The sequence below is a fragment of the Trachemys scripta genome, chromosome 15, assembly GCF_013100865.1.
Source record: "Trachemys scripta elegans isolate TJP31775 chromosome 15, CAS_Tse_1.0, whole genome shotgun sequence".
NCBI classification, from domain to species: Eukaryota; Metazoa; Chordata; order Testudines; family Emydidae; genus Trachemys; species Trachemys scripta.
The window spans coordinates 29,631,829-29,654,765 of NC_048312.1; the positions used below are offsets into that span (position 1 = coordinate 29,631,829).

General features: G+C 54.4%; 1 protein-coding gene across 1 annotated transcript in view; it reads left to right on the plus strand.

The window, feature by feature from the left end:
- RASAL1 (RAS protein activator like 1) overlaps positions 1 to 22,937 on the plus strand; it is a gene marked incomplete in the record, with an annotated part of 126,021 nt that overhangs the window by 62,261 nt on the left and 40,823 nt on the right. The window contains 7 exon segments of the mRNA XM_034791589.1: positions 4,612 to 4,693; positions 5,951 to 6,100; positions 8,894 to 8,982; positions 10,889 to 11,006; positions 14,349 to 14,502; positions 15,055 to 15,119; positions 17,397 to 17,509. Coding sequence (XP_034647480.1) covers positions 4,612 to 4,693; positions 5,951 to 6,100; positions 8,894 to 8,982; positions 10,889 to 11,006; positions 14,349 to 14,502; positions 15,055 to 15,119; positions 17,397 to 17,509 — 771 coding nt within the window.

The following is a 22,937-nucleotide window of genomic DNA, read 5'->3' on the forward strand; positions in this document are numbered from 1 at the left end:
ATTGGCCTTGTCAACACTGGTTCGCCACTTGTGAAGTAACTCCCTGCTCTCCATGTGTCTGTATATAATGCCTGCATCTGTAGCTTTCACTCTATGCATCCGAAGAAGTGAGGTTTTTACTCACGAAAGCTTATGCCCAAATAAATCTGTTAGTCTTTAAGGTGCCACCAGACTCTTTGTTGTTTTTGTAGATACAGACTAACACGGCTACCCCCTGATACTTCAGTGCAAAGGAGGGAGGGATAGCTCAGTGGTTTGAGCATTGGCCTGCTAAACCCAGGGTTGTGAGTTCAATCCTTGAGGGGGCTACTTTAGGGATCTGGGGCAAAATCAGTACTTGGTCCTGCTAATGAGGGCAGGGGGCTGGACGTGATGACCTTCCAGCTCTATGAGATAGGTATATCTCTGTATATTATATTATTAAGAATTACTTCTGGTGTCTTGCTTACAACATACCTGTTAATACATCCCAGAATGATGTTTGCTTTTTTTGCAACAGCGTTACACGGTTGACTCATATTTAGCTTGTGATCCACTAGGACTCCCAGATCCCTTTCCGCAGTACTCCTTCCTAGGCAGTCATTTCCCATTTTGTTCTGATTGTTCAATTGATTGTTCCTTCCTAAGTGGAGTACTTCGCATTTTTCCTTATTGAATTTTATCCTATTTACTTCAGACTATTTCTCCAGTTTGTCCAGATCATTTTGAATTTTAATCCTATCCTCCAAAGCACTTGCAACCCCTCCTAGCTTGGTATCATCTGCAAACTTTTTAAGTGTACGGTCTATTATCTAAATCATTGATGAAGATATTGAACAGAACCAGAAGTGATCCCTGCGGGACCCCACTCGTCATGCCCTTCTAGCTTGACTGTGAACCACTGATGATTACTTTCTGGGAACCATTTTCTAACCAGTTACGCACCCACCTTTTAGTAGTTCCATCTAGGTTGTATTTCCCTAGTTTGTTTCTGAGAAGGTTGTGATGGGTCCCCCCCCTTTCCAGGTTGCCACCTGATGTACTGGGGTCCTACTGAGCCCGCCCATTCCACCAGCCTTGACTCCCTCATCCTGTCCTGCTGTGCCCGGCCCTCAAGCCTCCTCCAGCACGCGCACACTCACACACACACTCTCTCTCTCTCTCGACTCAGCTGAGGGATTGCCCAGCACTCCAGTGCACCCCCCAATTGTGGTGCAAACTCAAGATTATATTGTCTTGTGTTGCACAGAGATTTGTACAGCTCATGAAATCCGCCCCCTCCCTCAATGTGGTTTTTGCCCCTCCCCCATTATGAATTACACAAACTGGTTATAGAATAAACAAAAACCAAGTTTGTTATCTACACAAGGTACATTTTAAGCGAATAGAAGGGGTAGCAAACAGATCAAAGCCGATTACTGAGCAAATACAATAAACATGCAAGCTAGGCTTAATACACAAAAAGTAGGGGGGATAGCTCAGTGGTTTGAGCATTGGCCTGCTAAACCCAGCATTGTGAGTTCAATCTTTAAGAGAGCCACTTAGGGATCTGGGGCAAAATCAGTACTTGGTCCTGCTAGTGAAGGCAGGGGGCTGGATTCAATGACCTTCCGTTTCTAGGGGATAGGAAATTGGCTACAAGTAGTAATTTCTCACCTTAAGTGTTGTTTTAGGCAGGTTGCAAAATTTCTTAAGGACAAACTGCTCTTGCTTGCAACTTAAAACTCCAGATATTTCTTTCACAGGCCAGACCCCTTCTAGCTTGGGTCCAGTTCTTCCCCAGTTCAGTTGTAGGTGTTTCCAGCAGTCACCTTGGGCTGGAATTCAGTGGATTAACTCACTCCCCAGCCTTAAATAGGATTTACATATGGCAGGAATCCTTTGTTTCCCAGTTTGATCCCCACCCCCCTCCTAGTGGAAAAATACCAGCAGTCCAAGATGGTGTCCAGTACCAGGTCACATGATTACATAACCCTGCAGTGTCAAAGTAGCATCTCAGGAAGGTGGGGAGATTAGCATCTTCAAAGATCTATTGTCCTTCCTAATGGTTTATTGACTAACCAGCCAGACTGATTGCATTTTGTCTGGTGGGTGTTCCCCAGGTGCAAACACTTTTGCAATTAGTACAGAGTTAATATTCTCAATTTCAGATACAGAAATGATACATGCATACAAATAGGATAATCAAATTCAGTACATCATAACCTTTCCAATTATATCTCACATGACCCATCTTGCATAAAATACATCTTACTTATGCCATATTCATATCATAAGCATATCTCTGTGAAGAATATGGGGCATAATGTCACAAAGGCCATGCAAGACAACAAAGAGTCTGGTGGCACTTTAAAGACTAACAGATTTATTTGGGCATAAGCTTTCGTGAGTAAAAACCTCACTTCTTCAGATGCACCCGAAAGAAGTGAGGTTTTTACTCACGAAAGCTTATGCCCAAATAAATCTGTTAGTCTTTAAGGTGCCACCAGACTCCTTGTTGTTTTTGTAGATACAGACTAACACGGCTACCCCCTGATACTTGGTACCCTGTCACAGAAAGCTATTAGGATGGTTTGACACAATTTGTTCTTGAGGAGTCCATGTTAACTGGTACTTATCACCTTATTAAGTGTTTGCAAACTGACTGCTTGATTATTTGCTCCACTATTTTTCAGCAGGATTTGAACCCAGGAGTCCCAACAGGAAAGGGCCAATATCCTTAACCTGCTGCATCACAGACCTTTTCAAACACAGTTACTGCTAAAGTGACTTGGTAGCTTTAGTCTTCAATTCCAGGCCCCTCTCTTTTTTGTTGACAGCCTAGTGATTCCTTATAGCTCAGGTCCCAGCCCCACACCCCTTACATGTAGTGCTAAGAGTGCTAATAATGCCTAGCTCTCATCTAGAGCTTCTAATCTTAGATCTCAAAGCGCTTTACAAAGGAGATCAGTATCATTATCCCTGTTTTACAGGTGGGGAAACTGAGGCACAGACAAGTGAAATCACTTGTCTGAGGTCACCAGTGGAGAGCCAGGAATAGACCCCAGGATTCCTGAGTCTCAGCACATGGAGCTAGGCACGGGATGGGGATTCCCTCCATGGGGACACGAGAGTGCAGTCACGTGGCTCTGGCTGCAGCCCCCCTGCTTTGGGGGCACAGGCCAGAGTGATCGGTAAGGGAGCATAGGGGCCTGGCCCCATTGCACTGGAGCCAGCCAGCAGCACGATGCAGAGAAGGCATCCTAGCAACCAGCGCAGGCTCCTAGGCAACGCTGTGGCCATGGAGAGTGCTCAGGGAGTGGAGATGGGCTGAGCCAATGCAGCAGGCTCCATCTTCCAAGCATTCTTCTGCAGAGGGGCAGGCGGGAGGGGGTGGGTCAGTCCTTCCCCCTTCTTGTGGGGCAGGAGAGTTCCAGAGCGGTTCTCCAGGGAACTAGGGGAGCTTCTGTCCCTTCCCTGTCTGCGGTGTCTGGCATTCCTGAGGCCCAAGGAGGGCTAGCCGGGGGTCCTGCTGGCTCATGATGAAAGCACCAGGCAGGGCTCTCCGCGGGGCAGTGCGCCTCTCCAGGGGGGCGAGAGAACATGGTCGGGACTGGAACTCGTGTCCCTTGGCTCGCCCCTTCTGCTGCCTGTGACTTGCCCCAGCCATGGGGCAGTGCCCCCCTGAGCAGGGGACGGGGCTATGCTACTAAACCTGGAGAGTAGCCATGGGAACAAAGTGTTGGCTAAGGGACCCTGGTATGTGTGTGGGGGACGGGTGGAGTTGGGGAGAGTGTGACGGGGGGTGGAGGGGAAAGACGGTGAGGGGGAAGAAGACGTGGGGGGTGCAGTAAGAGATCTCTGAGGGGTGGGCTGTATTCCCCTTAAAGGGCCATGTTCATTTTTCCTTCCCCTCTCAGCCTTCACCCCCAGCTCCCCAGGGCTTAGGCAGGGGAGCTCTGGCTCTCCTGGCCTTTTCTTTCCCCGGGGGAATGCTCTCTGCTCTCACCTCCATCACCCACTTGGGATGTCCCCAAATGCTGAGCCCCTGCCAGGCTGTCCTGGGGCTTCTCCAACTCCATAGGCGCTTTCCCCGCTTCTCCCCATCCCACTCCATAGTTCCACCCTGCAGGAGTGAGATGCAGAGTGGGGAAGCCCTGCAGTTTTGGGGTGCATCCCCGCCCACTCCAGCTTGTGCCGCTGTCTGAGAGGTGCTGGAGCAGCTGGATCTCCCAGTGCAAAGCCAGCCTGTGCACCGGCTCGCTGGTGTTCTGCGTGGGGAGGAGAGGGCCCTTACTGTGCCGCTTTCCAGGCTGCAGGAGCAGGGCAGAGCATGCGGCACTGAGGACTGGGAGAAGGGGGAGGATTTTGTCTGTAAAGCTCCCAATCAGTGCCTCAGGGTTTAACCTCCTGGCCTTTCAGAGGGTTTATTTTCTCCTGTGTCCTGGCTGTTATTTGTGTTGCGTTACTGCTTGAAGCTGTCCCGGGCACTGGCCAGGCCCCCATTGTGTCAGGCGCTGTCCAAACACAGAACAACAACGGGGCTTACAATGCCACCTGGCCACCCTGGGGAGGCCATGTCCTGTCTCTGCCCTATCCCCTAGTCACCCAGAAACCCACCCCCATCTTCCTCCTCTTGTCCTCTCCCCCCAGAGACCTGGCCCCGCGGGACATCTCCGGCACCTCGGATCCCTTTGCACGAGTGTCCTGTGATGGCCACGCTTTGGAGACAGCTGTGAGTAGAACGGTCCCAGGCAGAAGCATTCTCTCTGGCCTGGCTGCATGGGGGCAGGGGACAGGACAGGGCTCCTTTTAGCTGCAATGCCAGTGGCGCAAAAGGAGGGGCTCTGGGAGGGACAGACAGACCCCCCCCACTTCTTTCACTGGGACTCCGGGTGGTTTGCGCTGTGTGGTAGTGACAGCTGAGAGAGGGGTGGGAAGCCTGCCTGGGTATCTCCAACCCATCACTGTAGGATCTGAGCCCTGAATCCATCCGACAGCCATGAAGGGAGCAGGACACGTGTGACTTGGGCTGGGCTGGGCCCTTGGAGCAGAGAGAACATGCTGCCCTGCAGCAGCCCCTCCCTGCACACAGCAAGCGCAAGGAAAGGGCTTAGGGCCAGCCCCCGCCCCTCAGCTGACACCTGGGGGGGAAGTAGGCTGACCAGACAGCAAGTGTGAAAAATCAGGACAGGGAGTGGGGGGTAATAGGAGCCTCTATAAGAAAAAGCCCCAAATATCGGGACTGTCCCTATAAAACTGAGACATCTGGTCACCCTATGGGGAAGAGCTCTCTTCCCAGACATATCTGTAGGTCAGGAGAGATGCAAAGCTGCAGGGGAGTGTGGCCTCCCCAGCCCCCCTTGAGCTGCATTAGGTGTTATGGGGATGGGAAGCCTGGGGCATCCTTGTGCTCTTGCTCCGTCCTTTGCCTCTCAATGCAGTGGCAAGGAAATTGGTGCACTTACCTTGGCGTGCCCAGAGCCCCGTCAGGAGCTGTGCGGTTTGGCCCATTACTAAAGAATGCTGCAGTTCTTGTTTAGAAGGGACGCCTTCTCTGGCAAGAAAACACTGGCTCGCCTCACTCTTTTGCTGCTGCAACAGGTTTACCCGCAGCTGAGTTTACGTGCCCATTTCACACCAGCCAAGTGTTTACCAAACAGCCTTTGCTTTTGTTCCCAACATTGTGGAACGCTGACAGGTCCCAGTCGGCGGCATCGAACCTGGGACCTCGGGAGCGAAATGCATGAGCCTCTACCACATGAGCTAAAAGCCACATGGCTGCTAGTTAAAGCTGTAGCACAAGCTCATTAATCGCTCTCTAAGTGGTCTCAGTGCCACTAGATGGGCCAGAACACCACACCCAGGAGGTGCGTGGGTTACAATTGCTCTTGGCTTTTGCCGGAGCCCTGTGTGTTCATGCTGGAACAAATCTTCCCCACCTGACTCCCCGTTCCTCTCTGACATGCCACCTTTCTCTCTCCCCTTGCAGATCATTAAGAAGACTCGCTTCCCGCACTGGGATGAGGTGCTGGAGTTTGACCTGGAGGAGGGGGTGCCCGGAAAGGAACCCAAGGGGTCCCGTGTGAGCGTGGAGGTGTGGGACTGGGACATGGTGGGGAAGAACGACTTCCTGGGATGGGTGAGCAGCTCCTGCCATCTCCTCAGTGCCTCCAGCGTGGGGGCTGGTGGCTCTGATCAGGGTGGGGGATGAAGAGGGGATTGGAGGGGGAGAAAGCCAGTGGCACACAGGCCTGCTGCAGCCTCAAATCTCCTGCTGGCTTGTAAGGAGAGCGGCTCCCTTTCTCAGCTGGTCAGTTTGATGCAGGGGGAGGCTGGTTCTCAGTTCCTCTGTTGCTGCGCTCGTGGCCGGGGACAGGCCGGGGTGTCTGTGTGAGGCTGGGTCTAAGCCCTCCTTGCACTTGCTGGATTCTGCCTGGCCTCTGGTGTAAATTACCGTTGTCCCCGGGCTGCTCTAGCTCATGCTTCGCTTTCCATGCCCCATCCGCATGGCGCTGCGAATGGCTGGAGAGCAGCGCTGAGCCCTGATCTGCCCTTGTGCCCGGGGGCTGAGAGCAGGTCACTTACACCAGTTCTACCCCAGCAAGGGGGCATCTCTGGGGCCCTCCCCATGCTCTGTGTAGTCTGCCAGAGTGGCACAAGGGACCGTAGGGTGACTGAGAATCAAGTCCAAGGAGAAGAGGTCAGAGAGAGAGGAAAATGCTCATGAATCATTGAGGGCGAAGGGTACAGCTTGGAGATATGTGCAGGGTGCGTAACGCTGTGTCCTGACACCAGCCAGAACGAGCCGGCAGCTGGGACCTGAACTGGCTGCTCAGTTCACTTGATCCCCATGTCACGGCAGTTCTGCCTGGCAGGGGAAGCAGAACCTGTCTGATTGTTATTCCACCGGGGGGGGGGGGGGGGGCCTCAGCCTCCTGCCAGAAGAGCCGGCAAAGCAAGTGGGGAGAGAGGACTTGCAACGATGCTGCCTTTAGTGGGACACTTCTGAGAGGGTCAGTTCAGGACAAATTGCTCAGAGCAGGGCAGTCACAGCCCCAGGTTGGGGTTCCTTTGCACACCAAGGCACCAAACCAGCCCAACAGAGAGGACTTCGGTTTTACCCCACTGACTAGCCACAAGTCACACAAGCAATTCCCTTAGACACTCCAGTTTCCCAGTATCACCATCAGTGCCACTCGTTATGGGGATGAATGGTTATGAAAACCAATACCCCAGTAAAAGGTTCTCCCGATCCCAAAGAACCAAGCCCCAGACCCAGGTCAATATACAAGTCAGATCTTACTCACAAATCACGCTGTTGCCAATCCTTTAGAATCTAAAATATAAAGGTTTATTCATAAAAGGAAAAAAATATATAGATTAGAGCTAGAATTGGTTAAATGGAATCAATTACATACAGTAATGGCAAAGTTCTTGATTCAGGCTTGTAGCAGTGATGGAATAAACTGCAGGTTCAAATCAAGTCTCTGAAATACATCCACAACTGGGATGGGTCATTCAGTCCTTTGTTCAGAGCTTCAGTTTGTAGCAAAGTCCCTCCAGAGGCAAGAAGCAGGATTGAAGACAAGATGGAGGAGATGCAGCTGCCTTTTATAGGCTTTCTCTTGTGGGTGGAAACCCCTTGGTTCTCCTGTGCAAGATCATAGCAAGATGGAGGTTGGCGTCACATGGGCAAGTCACATGTCCATGCATGACTCAGTTCTTTACAGGCCAACGCCATTGTTTACATGTTAGTTTGAATGTTCCCAGGACAGCTCAGATGTGGATTGGCATCTGCCAAAGTCCATTGTCAATTAAGTGTTTCTTGATTGGGCCCTTACTGAGACTAGTCCCTTCTCAAGAAGCTGACCAAATGCTTCACTGAGGCTACTTAGAATCAAAGACATTGATATACAAGTACATAACCAATATTCATAACTTCAAATACAAACATGACACACCCATTCAGATAGCATGATCATAATCAGCAAATCATAACCTTTCCATAGACACCTCACCCGGCAACCTTTGTACAATATTTGCTGCAAATATATAACAGTGGTTGCACCGATGATCTATATGGTCAATAACGTCACAGGGCTTAACAGCTTTGTGAAAGGAAAAGGTTTTGCAACTGTTCTTGGTGCGTGTGCTTGCGCTTGTGGGTGCCTCTGCCCTCCTGCCCCCTCTGGTGCCTGGGCCCCCAAAGAGGCTAGGGGATCTATCACAGCTGCCAGGTGTAGACAGACTCCAAGGGGCATGGAGCAGTTTGCGGCTGGCAGCCGCGGTTTCTAGGTATCTGAGCAGCTCAGCAAGGGAAGGTGGTGTAAAACCTGGTGCCAGGCGGGGAGCCCTCGGCCTGTGTCTGGGCCCTACTGTGCGTCTTGCTGGGTTTAGGTCCCTTCAGCCCCAGGAGCCGCTGCAGGGAGATCTGCATGCCTGACCCGGTAAACAAGCCCCGTTTTAATTTGGGGATCCCCTGTTTTGGTGCTGTGGGGTAGGGGGAGTATAAGTGGAGGGTGGAATCCATTCAGCCTCCTGCTTCCAGGACTGGAGCACGTCGGCTCGGCAGAGGGGCCCGGGGCTGGAGCACGTCGGCTCGGCAGAGGGGCCCGGGGCTGGAGCACGTCGGCTCGGCAGAGGGGCCCGGGGCTGGAGCACGTCGGCTCCCCAGAGGGGCCCGGGGCTGGAGCACGGGGCTGGAGGGGTTCTGGGGCAGAGCCACTGCAGCGTGAAGCTGGAAGTGCTCTCAGAGTCTGGCAGGGAAACGGCCTGGGGATGAACCACACTGGCAGCTAATGTGAGGGCCGGAGTTTTCCCCCTATATCGCCAGGGGCTGGGACAATGGGAAGAGATTCCCCCGACACTGCAGTACTGCCCCCTGCTGGCAGTTCTTGCCCCCTTACTGTCCCTCTCTTTGTGTCCCACACAGGTTGAGTTCTCTCTGGACGCCCTTCAGAGATCCCCTGCCAAAGGCTGGTTCAGGCTCCTGCCCTTCCCCACTGCTGAGGAGGATGCTGGGTAAACAGTCAGTCTTGAGCTAGGGGCCATCAGTAACCCCTGGAGGGAAGAGAAGGCATGAGCACGGCTCCTAGTCCCAGCTCTGGGAGGGGAGCATGGAGCAGTGGTTACACCAGGCGCTGGGAGTCAGGACTCCTGGGTTCCATTTCCAGCGGGGAGTGGTGGTGTGTCTAGTGCTTAGGTCGGGGGGCTGGGGTTCAGGATTCCTGTGTTCTATTCCCAGCTCTGTTATTGACTTGCATGTCGGGCCCCTGCTCTGTGCCTCAGTTTCCCCAACTGAAAAAGGAGGTTTAGTGATGCTGCCCTTCCTCAAAGGCAGTCGGGAGAGGTTTGTTCATCCACCAGGTCACCCCTTGCCACCTTCCCGTATGTGCACTGAGATCTGCAGGGTGCTGAAGGGTTTAAGGGGCTGTCTTTAAATGGAGTTAACATGGCCACTTTATTCCCTGCCCGGGTCCCTTGGGCTATAGTAACACAAAAGCAAGGTGCCCAGAACTAGAGTACTGGGGCTCTCGCTTCCCTCCCAGCACACCAACAGGCCCCTCGCGAGCTCTAAGATGAGCCCGTGGAGACTGGGGGCTTTGAGTCTGGGCGTGGATCAGGCACAGGAGGCACTGGGGCAGCAGAGGGATACTCTGTAATCGGGGCAGCAGGTTTGTAGAAATTTTGGTGGTGCCCAGAACGCCCAGAGCCCGCTGCCCCCATACTCCGCCCCCACCTGACTAAGGCTCCGGGAGGGAGTTTGGGTGGGGGGAGGAGGTCTGGGGTGCAGGCCCTGGGCTGGGGCAGGGGATCGGGGTGCAGGCTCGGAGGGAGTTTGGGTGCAGGACAGGCAAGAGGTTGGGCTCTGGGAGGGAGTTTGGGTGGGGGAGGGGATCTAGGGTGCAGGCTCTGAGACAGAGCCTGGGGGCAGGAGAGGGTGTGTGGGAAGGCGGTGGGGTGCAGGCTCTGGAATAGAGTTTGGGGGCAGGAGAGGGTGTGTGGGAAGGCGGTGGGGTGCAGGCTCTGGGAGGGAGTGGGGGGTGCAGCGCTTACCTGGGGTTCCTAGGCAGGGCAGGCTGGGGGTCTTCGCACGCTGCTACCCCAGCCACTGCCCCCGCAGCTTCCCATTGGCCGCAGGGGTGCTTGGGGTGAGACATCCCACTCAGGGGCCACAGAGGGGCTGGCAGCCACATGGAGCGAGCAGGCAGGAAGCCGCTCAGCCCCGCTGCGCTTCCAGTGGTGAGTGGGTGCCCTAGGCTGTATTAAATGGCCTGGGGGCTGCGCGCGGGGGCTGCTGGTGGTGAGTGGGTGCCCTGGGCTGTATTAAATGGCCTGGGGGCCGTGCGGGGGCGCCCGGGGGTGGAAGGCAGGGCCGAGGTGCCTGGGCACCAAGAGTATTCCTGGTCCCCAGGCACCACAGGCCCATAGAACCTGCTGCCCATGTCTGTAATGTGCTGCAATATGCCAGCTCTGGGTGACCGCTCCCCGTATTGCCATTCAGCCTGCCTTGAAATAGGAGCTTGGAAGCCTTGGCCGGATGGATGGAAAGGTCGCTGGATGCGCTGACGCCAGCGTGATTCAACCCCGTGCCGAGGCAGAGCAGTGGTGGGACAGGAGCACACCAGTGCCACGGGGTGGTGCTGGGCAGGGCGCTGATCACAATAGGCACAGCCCTGCCAGGGGAAGGCTGAGGTTTTACCTCGTGCCACTGGGCTGGAAGGAAAGGAGAGCAGCAGGGGGGAGAGGTTAAGGAGGATCAGGCTCATCTTGGGAGTTCTTGGCTCTGGGATTTTGTTGGTACTAGCTGTAGAGTCTGGTTGCTGTGCTGGAGGACTGAGCTGGCTAGAACCAGGTTGCACGTGCTGGTTTGCACTCATTCCACGCACGCTTGCCCACGTGGGTGGTGTCTCGGGTGTCATTGCAGAGGAAAGCTGGGAGCTCTGCGGCTGAAAGTCCGACTGGCTGAGGACCGGATCCTGCCCTCCATGTACTACCAGCCCCTGACTGAGCTCCTGGTGGAATCCATCCTGTGCCCTGCTGAGGTGGGTACCAGCCGCCTAGCTCGTTGTGCACGGCCACCTGACCATGTCTGCGTCCAAGCCACATGCGGACAGCACATGCGAGGAGGAAGGTTGGGGGCGAATGGCAGGGCCGGGATGGGGGAGATGCGGGAAGGAGGGGAATGGGGGGTGTGGGAGATGGAAGGGAGGAGGGGAAGCAGTGGGCAGCCTCAGTTTACTTTCTAGTTCCCAGGCCCTTCACTCATGCCACCAGGGGGATGTGAACAGTTCCTTGCTGCTGCAGTGTCTGTCCCCCAGCAGTGGGGTTGCCAACTTTCTAATCGCACAAAACCGAACACCCTAGTCCCACCCCCTTCCCCGAGGCACAGGGCAGGTGGCAGAGATGGTGCAGGAGGGTCAATAGCCAGTGGCAGTGAGCAGGGCCGGCTCCAGCATTTCTGCTGCCCCAAGCAAAAAAAAAAAAAAAAAAAAGCCGCGATCGGCGGCGGCAGTTCAGCGGCGGGTCCTTCGCTCCTAGAGGGAGTGAGGGACCTGCCGCCCCCGAATTGCCACAGGTGCCGCCCCTCTCCCTTGGCCGCCCCAAGCACCTGCTTGTTAAGCTGGTGCCTGGAGCCGGCCCTGGCAGTGAGTCTGGGCTTGCCCCCAGCCACGATTTCTCCACAGGCTGTTCTGATTTCACTGGCCCCACCCGTGCCCTGGAGAGTCATGACACCCCTCTGGCGATGCAGCAGCCAGTCAGTGACGGGGCAGCCTCGGGGGGCTGTGAGCTCTCTGAGACGCCAGTCCCCTCTAGCCTGCTGGTAGTGCAGGCCATGTGCTGGAGGCCAGAGCTCTAGGTGCTCCCAGCCTGGGCTCGCTCTGCAGGCTCCAACCCTTGGTGGCTGGGCTCCGGGGCACGCCCAGGTTCTGAGTACAGCAGCCAGCTCTCCTCGGACTGCCAGGTGCTGCGAGCCAGGCTCAGTGACAAGCCCAGCCCTAGGGGCCGTGCAGTGCAGGGGTAACAGTGGCACAGCCCCTGGGTGTGCTCCTCAAGCCACTACCCTGTGTCCTGCCAGCAACAGGCTTCAGCCCTGGCTCTGGAGCTGCCCACTGGCCAGCCAGCTTCCTGGATGCCGGGTGCCATGGGGAGGGGGCGGCACGGCCCGAGGAGCGAGGGGGGCGCAGCATGGCGACCCGCAACTCCCCCTCTGCAGACAACTTTGATGCACTGACCAGGTCCCGGGGCACCCCCGGGGCAGGGAGGGTCTCTGCCACCTCCTCGCGGCAGCCACACCGGGCAGACCCGCGGTTGGTCACTCCCAGCAGGAGCCTCGGCGCCGCCCTCGGCTCACCGGAATAAAGCTCCCCCGAGGAGGGGAGAGCGCTTCCCCGCTCCTGCCGCAGCCTGTCGGCGCGACCCGCCCACAGCCAGGCTCCGCCAGCAGCCCCGGGCAGGGCAGCATCCCCGGGCTGAGCGGGTGAGCCGGGCTGCAGCTCGCTCAGACCACGCCTGGCGGGGCTCACTGCCTTCTGCCTCCACCCCCCAAGGGGTAGCGCCTGGCTGAGCCTGGCACTCCCATCCCTGGTAACCCCTCCCCAAGCTCCATACCCCGTGTACCCCTCCCATGTACCCCATGCCCCTGCCTTTCCCTCCCCTTCACCTCCCCTCGTACCCCCATCCTCTGCCACCCTCCCTACAGCCTCCCCTCCACCTCCCCTCAAGTCAAATCCCTGTCCCCCTCCCTCCACATCTTCCCCTCCACCTCCCCTCAAGTCAAACCCCCGTCCCCCTCCCTCCACATCCTCCCCTTCACCTCCCCTCGTACCCCCATCCTCTGTCACCCTCCCTACATCCTCCCCTCAAGTCGAATCCCCGTCCCCCTCCCTCCACATCCTCCCCTTCACCTCCCCTCATACCCCCATCCTCTGCCACCCTCCCTACATCCTCCCCTCCATCTCCCCTCAAGTCAAACCCCCTGTTCTCCTCCCTCCACATCTTCCCCTTCACCTCCCCTCAAACCCCCTGTCCCCTGCCACCCTCCCGCTACATCCCTCCCCTCAACCCCCTGTCCTCTGCCAGCCTTCCTCTACAGCCATGGGGGGGCAGCGCGGCCGGAGGAGCGAGGGGGGGTGTAGCATGGCCACAGTGTGGCCAGAGGAGCCAGCCAAGGGAGGGGCACGGTGTGGCCAGAGGAGCCAGGGGCGCGCCTTTTTTACAGGACCAGCTCCAGGCACCAGCCCACCAAGCACCTGCTTGGGGCGGCGCCTGGAGGGGGGCGGCGGGGCGCTCCGGCCCGAGAGTGGGGCCGCGACTGGGCTCGCCGCCTTCCCCGCGGCGTTCCCGCCACCGGGGAGAGCGGAGCCACAGCGGGCTCGCCGCCCTCCCCAAAGTGCTCCGGCCGGTCGGGCAGAGCGGGGCCCCAGCTGGGCTCGCCGCCCTCCCCCCAGCGCTCTGGCCACTGGGGGCTCTCCGCCCTCCCCCTGGCGCTCTGGTTGTCGGGGGCTCTCCACCCTCCCCCCAGCGCTCTGGCCGCCGGGTAGAGCGGCGGCCGCGGCGGGCTCTCCGCCCTCCCCCCGGTGCTCCAACCGTTTGGGGATTGCGGGCGTGCGGCGCCCTCCCCTGCCACGCAGGTGGTGACATTTTTGCCTGCTTTTCTATGTTTGCTCCCCCTGCTCTTAGAACCTGGCTACGCCACTGGTGCCAGGAGTAGGAGGAGCCCAGGCTGGAGCTGTAGGCAGGGTCCTGTCCAGGGCCTTGGGGTAAGGGACTGGCTCTGCTGCAGAGGGGCAGGGAACTGGGGAAGGGGCGGGGTGCTCCGCTGAGCCTGTGGTCCTGCAGGTTCAGCCTGGCCACGCGATCGGAATGGCCTGTCAGCTTCCATCCCCGCTGCACCCCACACCTGTCTGACAGCTTCCGGGCCTCCTGGGATGGGGGCCAGAGACAGACCCTCGTGGTGTGTGGGGGACAGCGGGTCCGGGGGGAAGAGAGGATCTCCCTGTGTGGGGCAGAGGGGCCCCTCTTGGTGTGGGGCAGAGAGGGCTCTGGGGTCGGGGGATGCAGAGGGGCCCCTCTTGGTGTGGGGCAGAGAGGGCTCTGGGGTCAGGGGATGCAGAGGGGCCCCTCTTGGTGTGGGGCAGAGAGAGCTCTGGAGTTGGGGGATGCAGAGGGGCCCCTCTTGGTGTGGAGCAGAGAGAGCTCTGGAGTTGGGGGATGAAGAGGGGCCCCTCTTGGTGTGGGGCAGAGGGGGCTCTGGAGTTGGGGGATGCAGAGGGGCCCCTCTTGGTGTGGGGCAGAGGGGGCTCTGGTGAGGGGACTCTGGGGGTCTCCCTGGCTGGGGCAGATGCATGCTGGCCAGACAGCATCGCTGCTCTGCTGTGCGGCAGGAGGAGGACGTCAGCCCGCTGGCCTTGCTGGAGGAGATCAGCTCGGTGGAGAGCCGGCAGGACGTGGCCACGAAGCTGGTGAAGATCTTCCTGGGACAGGGCCTGGCGGTGCCCTTCCTGGACTACCTCAACCTGCGGGAGGTGACCAAGACCAGTAAGTGCTGCCCCACAGGCCTGGTGGCAAGAGCCTGGCCCAGTGCCTTCCCCAGGGGCCTGCTCATCACTGGCAAAGCTCATGACACTGGGCATTGCTGTGGAGTGCCAGGGCCTGGACTGAGGGAGCTCCCAAAGTGATCTGGAGTGCTCCATATGGAGGGCACCCGCTGCTGCTTGCCTGGTGTTGGGGCGGGGGATTCTCCTGTGCCACACCTATGCCACACCTAGACCAGGAAAATCTGGAGGGGGGGGTATTGGACACTCGTTGAGCCCATTTTCCACACCTTGCCTAGCACCCAGGTACCAGTTAGTATCGATACTGAGGTACCGGTGACACTAGTCCCAGTCAGCGATGGTACCGGTGGTACCTGCCTCCCCCTGCGCATTTCCCTGNCCGTGCTGTGTCTAGCTTATGCCATGTGCTGTTCACTGTCTGGTGCTGTTTTGCCCCGCAATGCACCATGGGATGGAGGCTGGGTGAAAGGCACTGTGAAAATGCAATGTGGCACAGGTCCCGGCTGGGTTATAAATCCATTTTCTTTGCTTCCAGCTGATCCGAACACACTCTTCCGCTCCAACTCCCTGGCCTCCAAATCCATGGAGCAGTTTATGAAGGTGAGTGTGGTGGAGTGTCCCAGTGAATTCTGGGAAAGCAGGTGTTAGCAACTCTGATCTGTGCCATACCTCAGTATGCTAAGAGCCCTCTTCCATCCTCCTCCCTGTGCGGCCTGTGAAATAACACCATGAGAAAAGTGACATGCTGGTCCGAGCACAGAGCTGGAAGCCAGGAACTTCAGAGTCCAACTGTGGTGGCCTTGGGCAAATCTCTCTGTGTTCTTGTCTGTGGGATAGGCGGTGGATGCAGGGAGCTGGTTGTCTGCTAATATTGATCTGCCAGGAGTGTGCACTGGCCATGAGAAGAGCCCCAGAAGGGCTAAATTTGGGGGTTTGTCTTCACTAGACTCTTGGGTCTCCAGGTAAATGATTGCCAATGAGTTTGGGGTAGTTAACACCTTTGTGAAAACACCCCACACATTTCATCCCGGCTACAAATGTTTGTTCTTTACCCCAAGGATCACAGGGCTTAATGGGCAACATGTCTCGTGACGATATCCCCTGAAGTGTTTATCTACCCATACAGCTGCACCACTGCAGTGCGGCTGGTGACCATGCTCTCTGCTGAAGGGAGATCAGCATAATAAACCCACCTCTGCCAGGGGCGGGAGAAGCTGTTTTACCCTGAGGCCACCCTCGGAGGGGTGTAGCGTGCTGATCTGTGGTGAGCACTATAGGGGCCAGGATTCCTGGTGAGGTAACCATCATGCATCAGTTCCCCACTCTCTGGCAGTGAGAACAAAACTGTTCTCTCTCTCCCCACTGCCATTCACAAAGAGAGCTGTGGCACCCCTTTCAGTGGCATTTACTGCCCTAGCTTCCCCTTCTTCCTGGTGCTGTCTGTGCCCCTGGGATTCCCTTGCAACCAGCTTTCGCCACCAGAGGATGGCAAGCACCGTTCCTTACAGCTCCAAGAAGGGGTGCTGAGAGTGATAGGAGGCTACAACAATCCCCTGGAAGGCAGGTTAGGGTCAAACGTGGGGCTTGTCCCTTGGGTCGCAGACAGGGCTGGCTCCAGGCACCAGCTTAACAAGCAGGTGCTTGGGGCGGCCAAGGGAGGGGGCGGCAGGTCCCTCACTCCCTCCAAAAGCGAAGGACCTGCCGCCGCCCTGCCGCCGCCGATCGCAGCTTTTTTTTTTTTTTTTCCAATTGCCGATCGCGATCGCGGTTTTTTTTTTTGCTTGGGGCGGCAGAAATGCTGGAGCCGGCCCTGGTCGCAGAACCTGTAATGAGTGGCACTCTCCAATCACTCCTCCTCATCTCTCCTCTCTGTATTCTTCATCCTTTCTAAACTGGCTGTTACCACTCAAGAAAGAGATCTTGGAGTCACTGTGGATAGTTCTCTGAAAACAGCCGCTCAATGTGCAGCAGCAGTCAAAAAAAATGAACAGAAGGTCGGGAATCATTAAGAAAGGAATAGATAATAAGACAGAAAATATCAGATTGCGTCTATATAAATCCATGGTACGCCCACACTTTGAAAGATGTGTGCAATTCTGGTTGCTCCATCTCAGCAAAGATATGTTAGAATTGGAAAAGCTGCAGAGAAGAGCAATTAAAATGATTAGGGGCGTGGAACAGCTTCCACCCAATGAAAGAGAAAAAAGTGGGACTGCAGCTTAGAAAAGAGACGATGGGGGTGGGGGGAGGAGCTGATAGAGATCTATAAAATCATGACTTGTACGGAGAAAGTAAATAAGGAAGTGTTATTTACTCCTTCTCATAACACAAGAACTAGGGGTCACCAAATGCAACTAATAGGCAGCAAGTTTAAAACAAACAAAAGGAAGTGTTACTTCACACAACGCCCAGTCAACCTGTGGAACTCGCTGCCAAAAATGAAGGCCAAAAGTGCAACTGGATTAAAAAAAGAATGACACAAGTTCCTGGACAGATCCATCAATGGCTATTAGCCAAGATGGGCAGGGTGCAACTCCATGCTCCAGGTGTCCCTGAACCTCTGACTGCCAGATGCTGGGATTGGATGACAGGGGATGGATCACTCGATAATTACCCTGTTCTGTTCACTCCCTCTGAAGCATCTGGTATGCCATTGCCAGAGACAAGATACTGAGCTAGAAGGACCATTAGTCTGACTCAGTCTGGCCTTTCTTTCTTTCTTTCTTTCTTTCTTTCTTCATCTCCATTCCTTCCCTTTATCTCCCTTTATCTCCCTTTATTCCTGAGCTCTTCCTTCCTTCCTTCTTGCTTCCCCCATTCTCTCTCACCCCTTCCCACTCCCCTCCATCATTCCTCCATTTTCTGCTGTCTCTGCAGGTGGTTGGGATGCCCTATCTCCATGAGGTCCTGAAGCCGATCATAAACCGGATCTTTGAGGAAAAGAAATACATCGAGTTGGACCCATGTAAGATTGAGCTGAACCGGACCAGGTGAGTGTGAGAGCAGCGGGGATCCATGCCAGGGCCTGCTGGGATAAAGCTGGAGTGACTCCAGTGGCTGCAGCGGAGTGGGTCCGTATCCGCATTGCCAGACCCGAGACCAGGATCTGCCCAAAGCACCATCCGTTCAGGGGGAAACGCCTAATGTCACAAACCAAGTTGTTTGCAGATGCTTTTCCGTAGCAAGAACTAGCTGCTCAGAGGGAAACCCCAATGCACCCTTCCCCAGACAGTACTGATCTCCCAGGAGAGGCAAACTGCTGAAGGTAAATCTCACACATCTAATTGGGTCTGGTCGAGATGAGGACATTGCCCAGTGAGGTGCCAGCTGGCACTGGAAGCCTTGGGGTCTCTCTTGACTGAGCTGAGTGACTAGATCAAGGCGGCATTCTGAGAAAGCCAGGGGCTAGGGATACACACGGTCCCTCACTGCAATGCTGGCAATCTCTAGTGTGAGTGCCTCACTCTGAGCAGCCTGATGCCAATGTGGACCTGGAGGGAGGGAGGCACTTGAGAGCTCCTTCTGGGCTGGGATTTGTGTTAGCAGCGAGCCCTCTGCTCCCTGTGCTGAGATGGGAACATGTGGGCTCGGGCTGTGGCGTAGGCCCTCCTTTATCATCTCGCTTCTAGCCTCTCTTGTCCCACACACATTCCCACGGGAGTCCCCCAGACTGGGGCCTGCCAAGCAGCAGATCCGGCATAGGGATCTATTATTTCAGAAGGTGGAGAAATCTGCTGGGGGGAGGCTGTTCTAGATTTGATTTTGACAAACAGGGAGGAACTGGTTGAGAATTTGAAAGTGGAAGGCAGCTTGGGTGAAAGTGATCAAGAAATGGTGGAGTTCATGATTCTAAGGAATGGTAGGAGGGAGAACAGCAAAATAAAGACACTGGATTTCAAGAAGGCAGACTAGAAAACTCAGGGAGTTGGTAGGTAAGATCCCATGGAAATCAAGTCTAAGGGGAAAAACAATTGAAGACAGTTGGCAGTTTTTCAAAGAGACATTATTAAGGGCACAAGAGCCAGGGCCGGCTCTAGGTTTTTTGCCGCCCAAACAAAAAAACCAAACAAAACAAAACAAAATCTCCGGGAGCGCAACTGCCGAAGCAAAAAAATAAATAAAAGATGTCCGGAATGCTGCCCCTGAAATTGTGCCGCCCCAAGCACGCGCTTGGTTTGCTGGTGCCTAGAGCCGGCCCTGACAAGAGCAAACTATCCCACTGCGTAGGAAAGATAGGCAGTATGGCAAGAGAGCACCCTGGCTTAACCAGGAGATCTTCAATAATCTAAAAATCAAAAGAGTCCTATAAAAAGTGGAAACTAGGTCAAATTACAAAGGATGAATATAACAAATAACACAGGTATGTAGGGACAAAATTAGAAAGGCCAAGGCACAAAACGAGATCAAACTAGCTAGAGACATAAAAGGTAACAAGAAAACATTCTACAAATACATTAGAAGCAAGAGGAAGAGCAAGAACAGGACAGACCCGTTACTCAAGGGGGAGGAGGGGGCGGGAAACAATAACAGAAAATGTGGAAATGGCAGAAGTGCTTAATGACTTCTTCGTTTCGGTTTTCACCAAGAAAGTTGCTGGTGATTGGACGTCTAACATATGAATGCCAGTGAAAAGGAGGTAGTATCAGAGGCTTAAATAGGAAAAGAACAAGTTAAACATTACAAATTAGATGTCTTCTAATCACCAGGGCCCGATGAAATGCATCCTAGAATATTCAAAGAGCTGACTGAGAAGGTAGCTGAGCCATTAGTGATTATCTTTGAGAAGTCATGGCAGACGGGAGAGATTCCAGAAGACTGGAAAAGGACAAATCTAGTGCCCATCTATAAAAAGCGAAATAAGGGCAACCCGCGGAATTACAGATCAGTCAGCTTAACTTCTGTACCCGGAAAGATAATGGAGCAAATAATTAAGCAACGAATTTGCAATCATCTAGAAGATAATCAGGTGATGAGTAACAGTCAGCATGGATATGTCAAGAATAAATCATATCAAACCAACCTGATAGCTTTCTTTGACAGGTAACAAGCCTTGTGGATAGGGGGGAAGCGGTAGATGTGGTATATCTTGACTTTAGTGAGGCTTTTGATACTGTCTCACATCACCTTCTCATAAACAAACTAGGGAAGTACAACCTAGATGGAGCTACTATAAGGTGGGTGCAAAACTGGTTGGAAAACCATTCCCAAGGAGTAGTAGTTATGTGGTTCAGTCATGCTGGAAGGGCATAACGAGTGGGGTCCCACAGGGATCAATTCTGGGTCTGGTTCTGTTCAATATCTTCATCATTATTTAGATAATGGCATAGAGAGCACACTTATAACGTTTGCAGATGATACCAAGCTGGGAGGGGTTGCAAGTGCTTTGGAGGATAGGATTAAAATTCAAAATGATCTGGACAAACTGGAGAAATGGTCTGAAGTAAATAGGATGAAATTCAATAAGGACAAATGCACAGTATTCCACTTAAGAAGGAACAATCAGTTGCACACATACAAAATTGGAAATGACTGTCTAGGAAGGAGTACTGCGGAAAGGGATCTGGGAGTCATAGTGAACCACAAGCTAAATATGAGTCAACAGTGTAACGCTGTTGCAAAAAAAGCAAACATCATTCTGGGATGTACCAGCAGGAGTGTTGTAAGCAAGACACGAGAAGTCATTCTTCCGCTCTAGTCTGCGCTGATTAGGCCTCAGCTGGAGTATTGTGTCCAGTTATGGGTGCCACATTTCAGGAAAGATGTGGACAAATTGGAAAAGGTCCAGAGAAAGCAACAAAAATGATTAAAGGTCTAGAAAACATGACCTATGAGGGAAGATTGAAAAAATTGGGTTTGTTTATACTAGAAAAGAGAAGACTGAGAGGGGACATGATAACACTTTTCAAGTACATAAAAGGTTGTTAGAAGGAGGAGGGAGAAGAATTGTTCTTCTTAACCTCTGAGGATAGGACAAGAAGCAATGGGCTTAAATTGCAGCAAGGGAGGTTTAGGTTGGACATTAGGGAAAACTTCCTAACTGTCAGGGTGGTTAAGCAGTGGAATAAATTGCCCAGCGAGGTTGTGGAATCTCCATCATTGGAGATTTTTAAGAGCAGATTAGACAAACACCTGTCAGGGATGGTCTAGATCAGGCCTGCACAACTCGTAAAGTGGCGAGGGCCATATGACTCCAAAGAAAACAGCTGAGGGCTGACCCTCCCCGCCCGTGCCGCCAAAACACCCCTCCCCGAGCCCCGCCGAAACACAACACACACACCCCAGCACCGCCCGCCCCACGGAAACAAACCCTCCTTCCCCAGCACCGCCCCGCCGAAACATCTGTGGGCCGAAAAGGAAGGTTTTTTTGGGGGGGGTGATACTTTATTAAGAATTTTTCAATTAAAGCAAACAATTGTATGTATGGCACACTAGGAAGGCATTGACAGTGTGTGGAAGCCTGTAGTGTAGAGGGGGAAAGAAATGGCGTGCATAGGGTGACCAGATCACAGCAGTAAAATAGGACCCACCCCCTCCCCGCTCGGCCCCACCATCACACCTTTCTTCACCCCCTAGCCCCCCCCCCCGCTGGCGTGCTGCATCCCTCCTAGTCAGTCCCCCACCCACCACTCACCTCCTTTCACCTCTTCCCTCCCCTGCCGGAAACCCGCATGCCCACCCCTAGAACCCCTGCTGGCTCACTGCTCGCCTCTTTGCCCACCCGCTCGCCCCCGACTCGCTGCTCGCCTTCCCCCAAGTATAAAGCCCCATTCAAAGACCCAGGGGTCACTATATTACTGCACACAGCAGTCAATCAATGCAGTTGTAGATAAATCTCTGCATTATGCATTTTTGTATAACTTTTATATGATTTTGTATTGAACCTTGGTAATATGTTATAGCGGGCCCCTGAGGTAGCATAATTAAGGTAAAAGAAAAATGTCTTTTTGCTAGAAGTAGAATAAGATCTTCCCCTCACTTTGTAATCGATTGCCGTGTTGAATGAATGAGGTGTGAATGCGGAAGGTGTGGAAGGCAGCACCTCCAGATAGCTGCAACCCTTGGAGAGGGGGTGGGAGCCAGACCAGATCAGGCCCAATGCTGCTCGCTCACCCGGATGTAATGGGCCAGTGGTAGCCACTCCATAGTTCAGACTGATCCTAACTTACAACTAAGATCCATTTTTAACTTCCGTGTAGTTCCCCTGAGCTCTCCTTGGCCGGTAGGATTTGTCTGGGAGGTTTGGTAACCTTCAGAAAAGGGGTTTTGCAATGAAGGTATTTCACAAATATCCATCATTCCCTTTCTGAACATTTTCCTAGCTTCCTACCCCCAAAATGGCTTGGCCCCAAACACCAGGTGTCTGGCTGAGTCGGACGGGGGCCTCTGGGTGTTACTGGGGGAGAGCTGGGGGATCACAAAGACCTGGGTCATGTTTATAACATTGACTCTGTAAATTATTTAAACTGCCCTTCTGCCGAGTGCTGGCTCTGGGGCAAGGGCTGCTCTGCAGAGGAAGATGTGGGAGCCCGGAGCGGGTGAGTTGTGACTAGGATTCTTGGGGGCAGGGCAGGGCAGGGGGGATGGTGAGGAACAGGGAAGAATGATATGGCTGTGGGGTTGGATCCCTGAACTGTCCTGCCTTTGGGTTTTTAGGGAAGCTGTCGAGTATTTGTAAGTGAGATTTGTTGATGGGCTTTTAACTGGGCTCCTCTAAAATTTACAGCTTAACTCTTCAGCTAACGAAGTGGTTCGGATTTATGTGCAGTATGTCATAGTTCTCTCTTCTCTGACACGGGGATGGACATTTGATTTGATCCTGTCCTCACTTTGCCTTTGCACTGCTGGGGACAGACTCGGCTGTACAGGTTCCCAAAGTGGGGTGGGATTGAGTCCAGAGAGCTGGGGGTGTGCACATGGGGCCAGCTTCTTCTGACTGCGAGATAGAAAGAAACTAAATATACGTTTAAACGTCCTCCTAAGGTGGCTTTTCCAGCGAAGCAGTTCCTGCAGTGACAACAGGCACATGAACCCATGAGGCAGTCCCTGCATTAACCAGTTTTCCACACTATGAAAAAGTTGAAGAACCCCTGATCCAAACAGCAGCCTGTCTGGTCCTGGGATTAGCAGTGATTCCTCCCAGAGCCTTAATGACCCAGTTTTCTTTACCACCCTGGGGCAGTTACTTGAACATTTGGGACTGTCGGGGGCATTCTGCCATTTCCCTCTCCCAATTGCCCCCCCCCCACTGCCCACCTCCTCGCCCCCCCGGCTCACCTACTCACCCTTTGCCACTGCCCACCCGCTCGCCTCCTCAGCCCCCCTCCCCCGCTGCCAGCTCACCTGCCCCCCCGCCATCACCCGCACGCTCGCCTCCTCAGCCCCCCCTCCTCCGCCGCTGGCTCACCTGTCCCCCCCCCC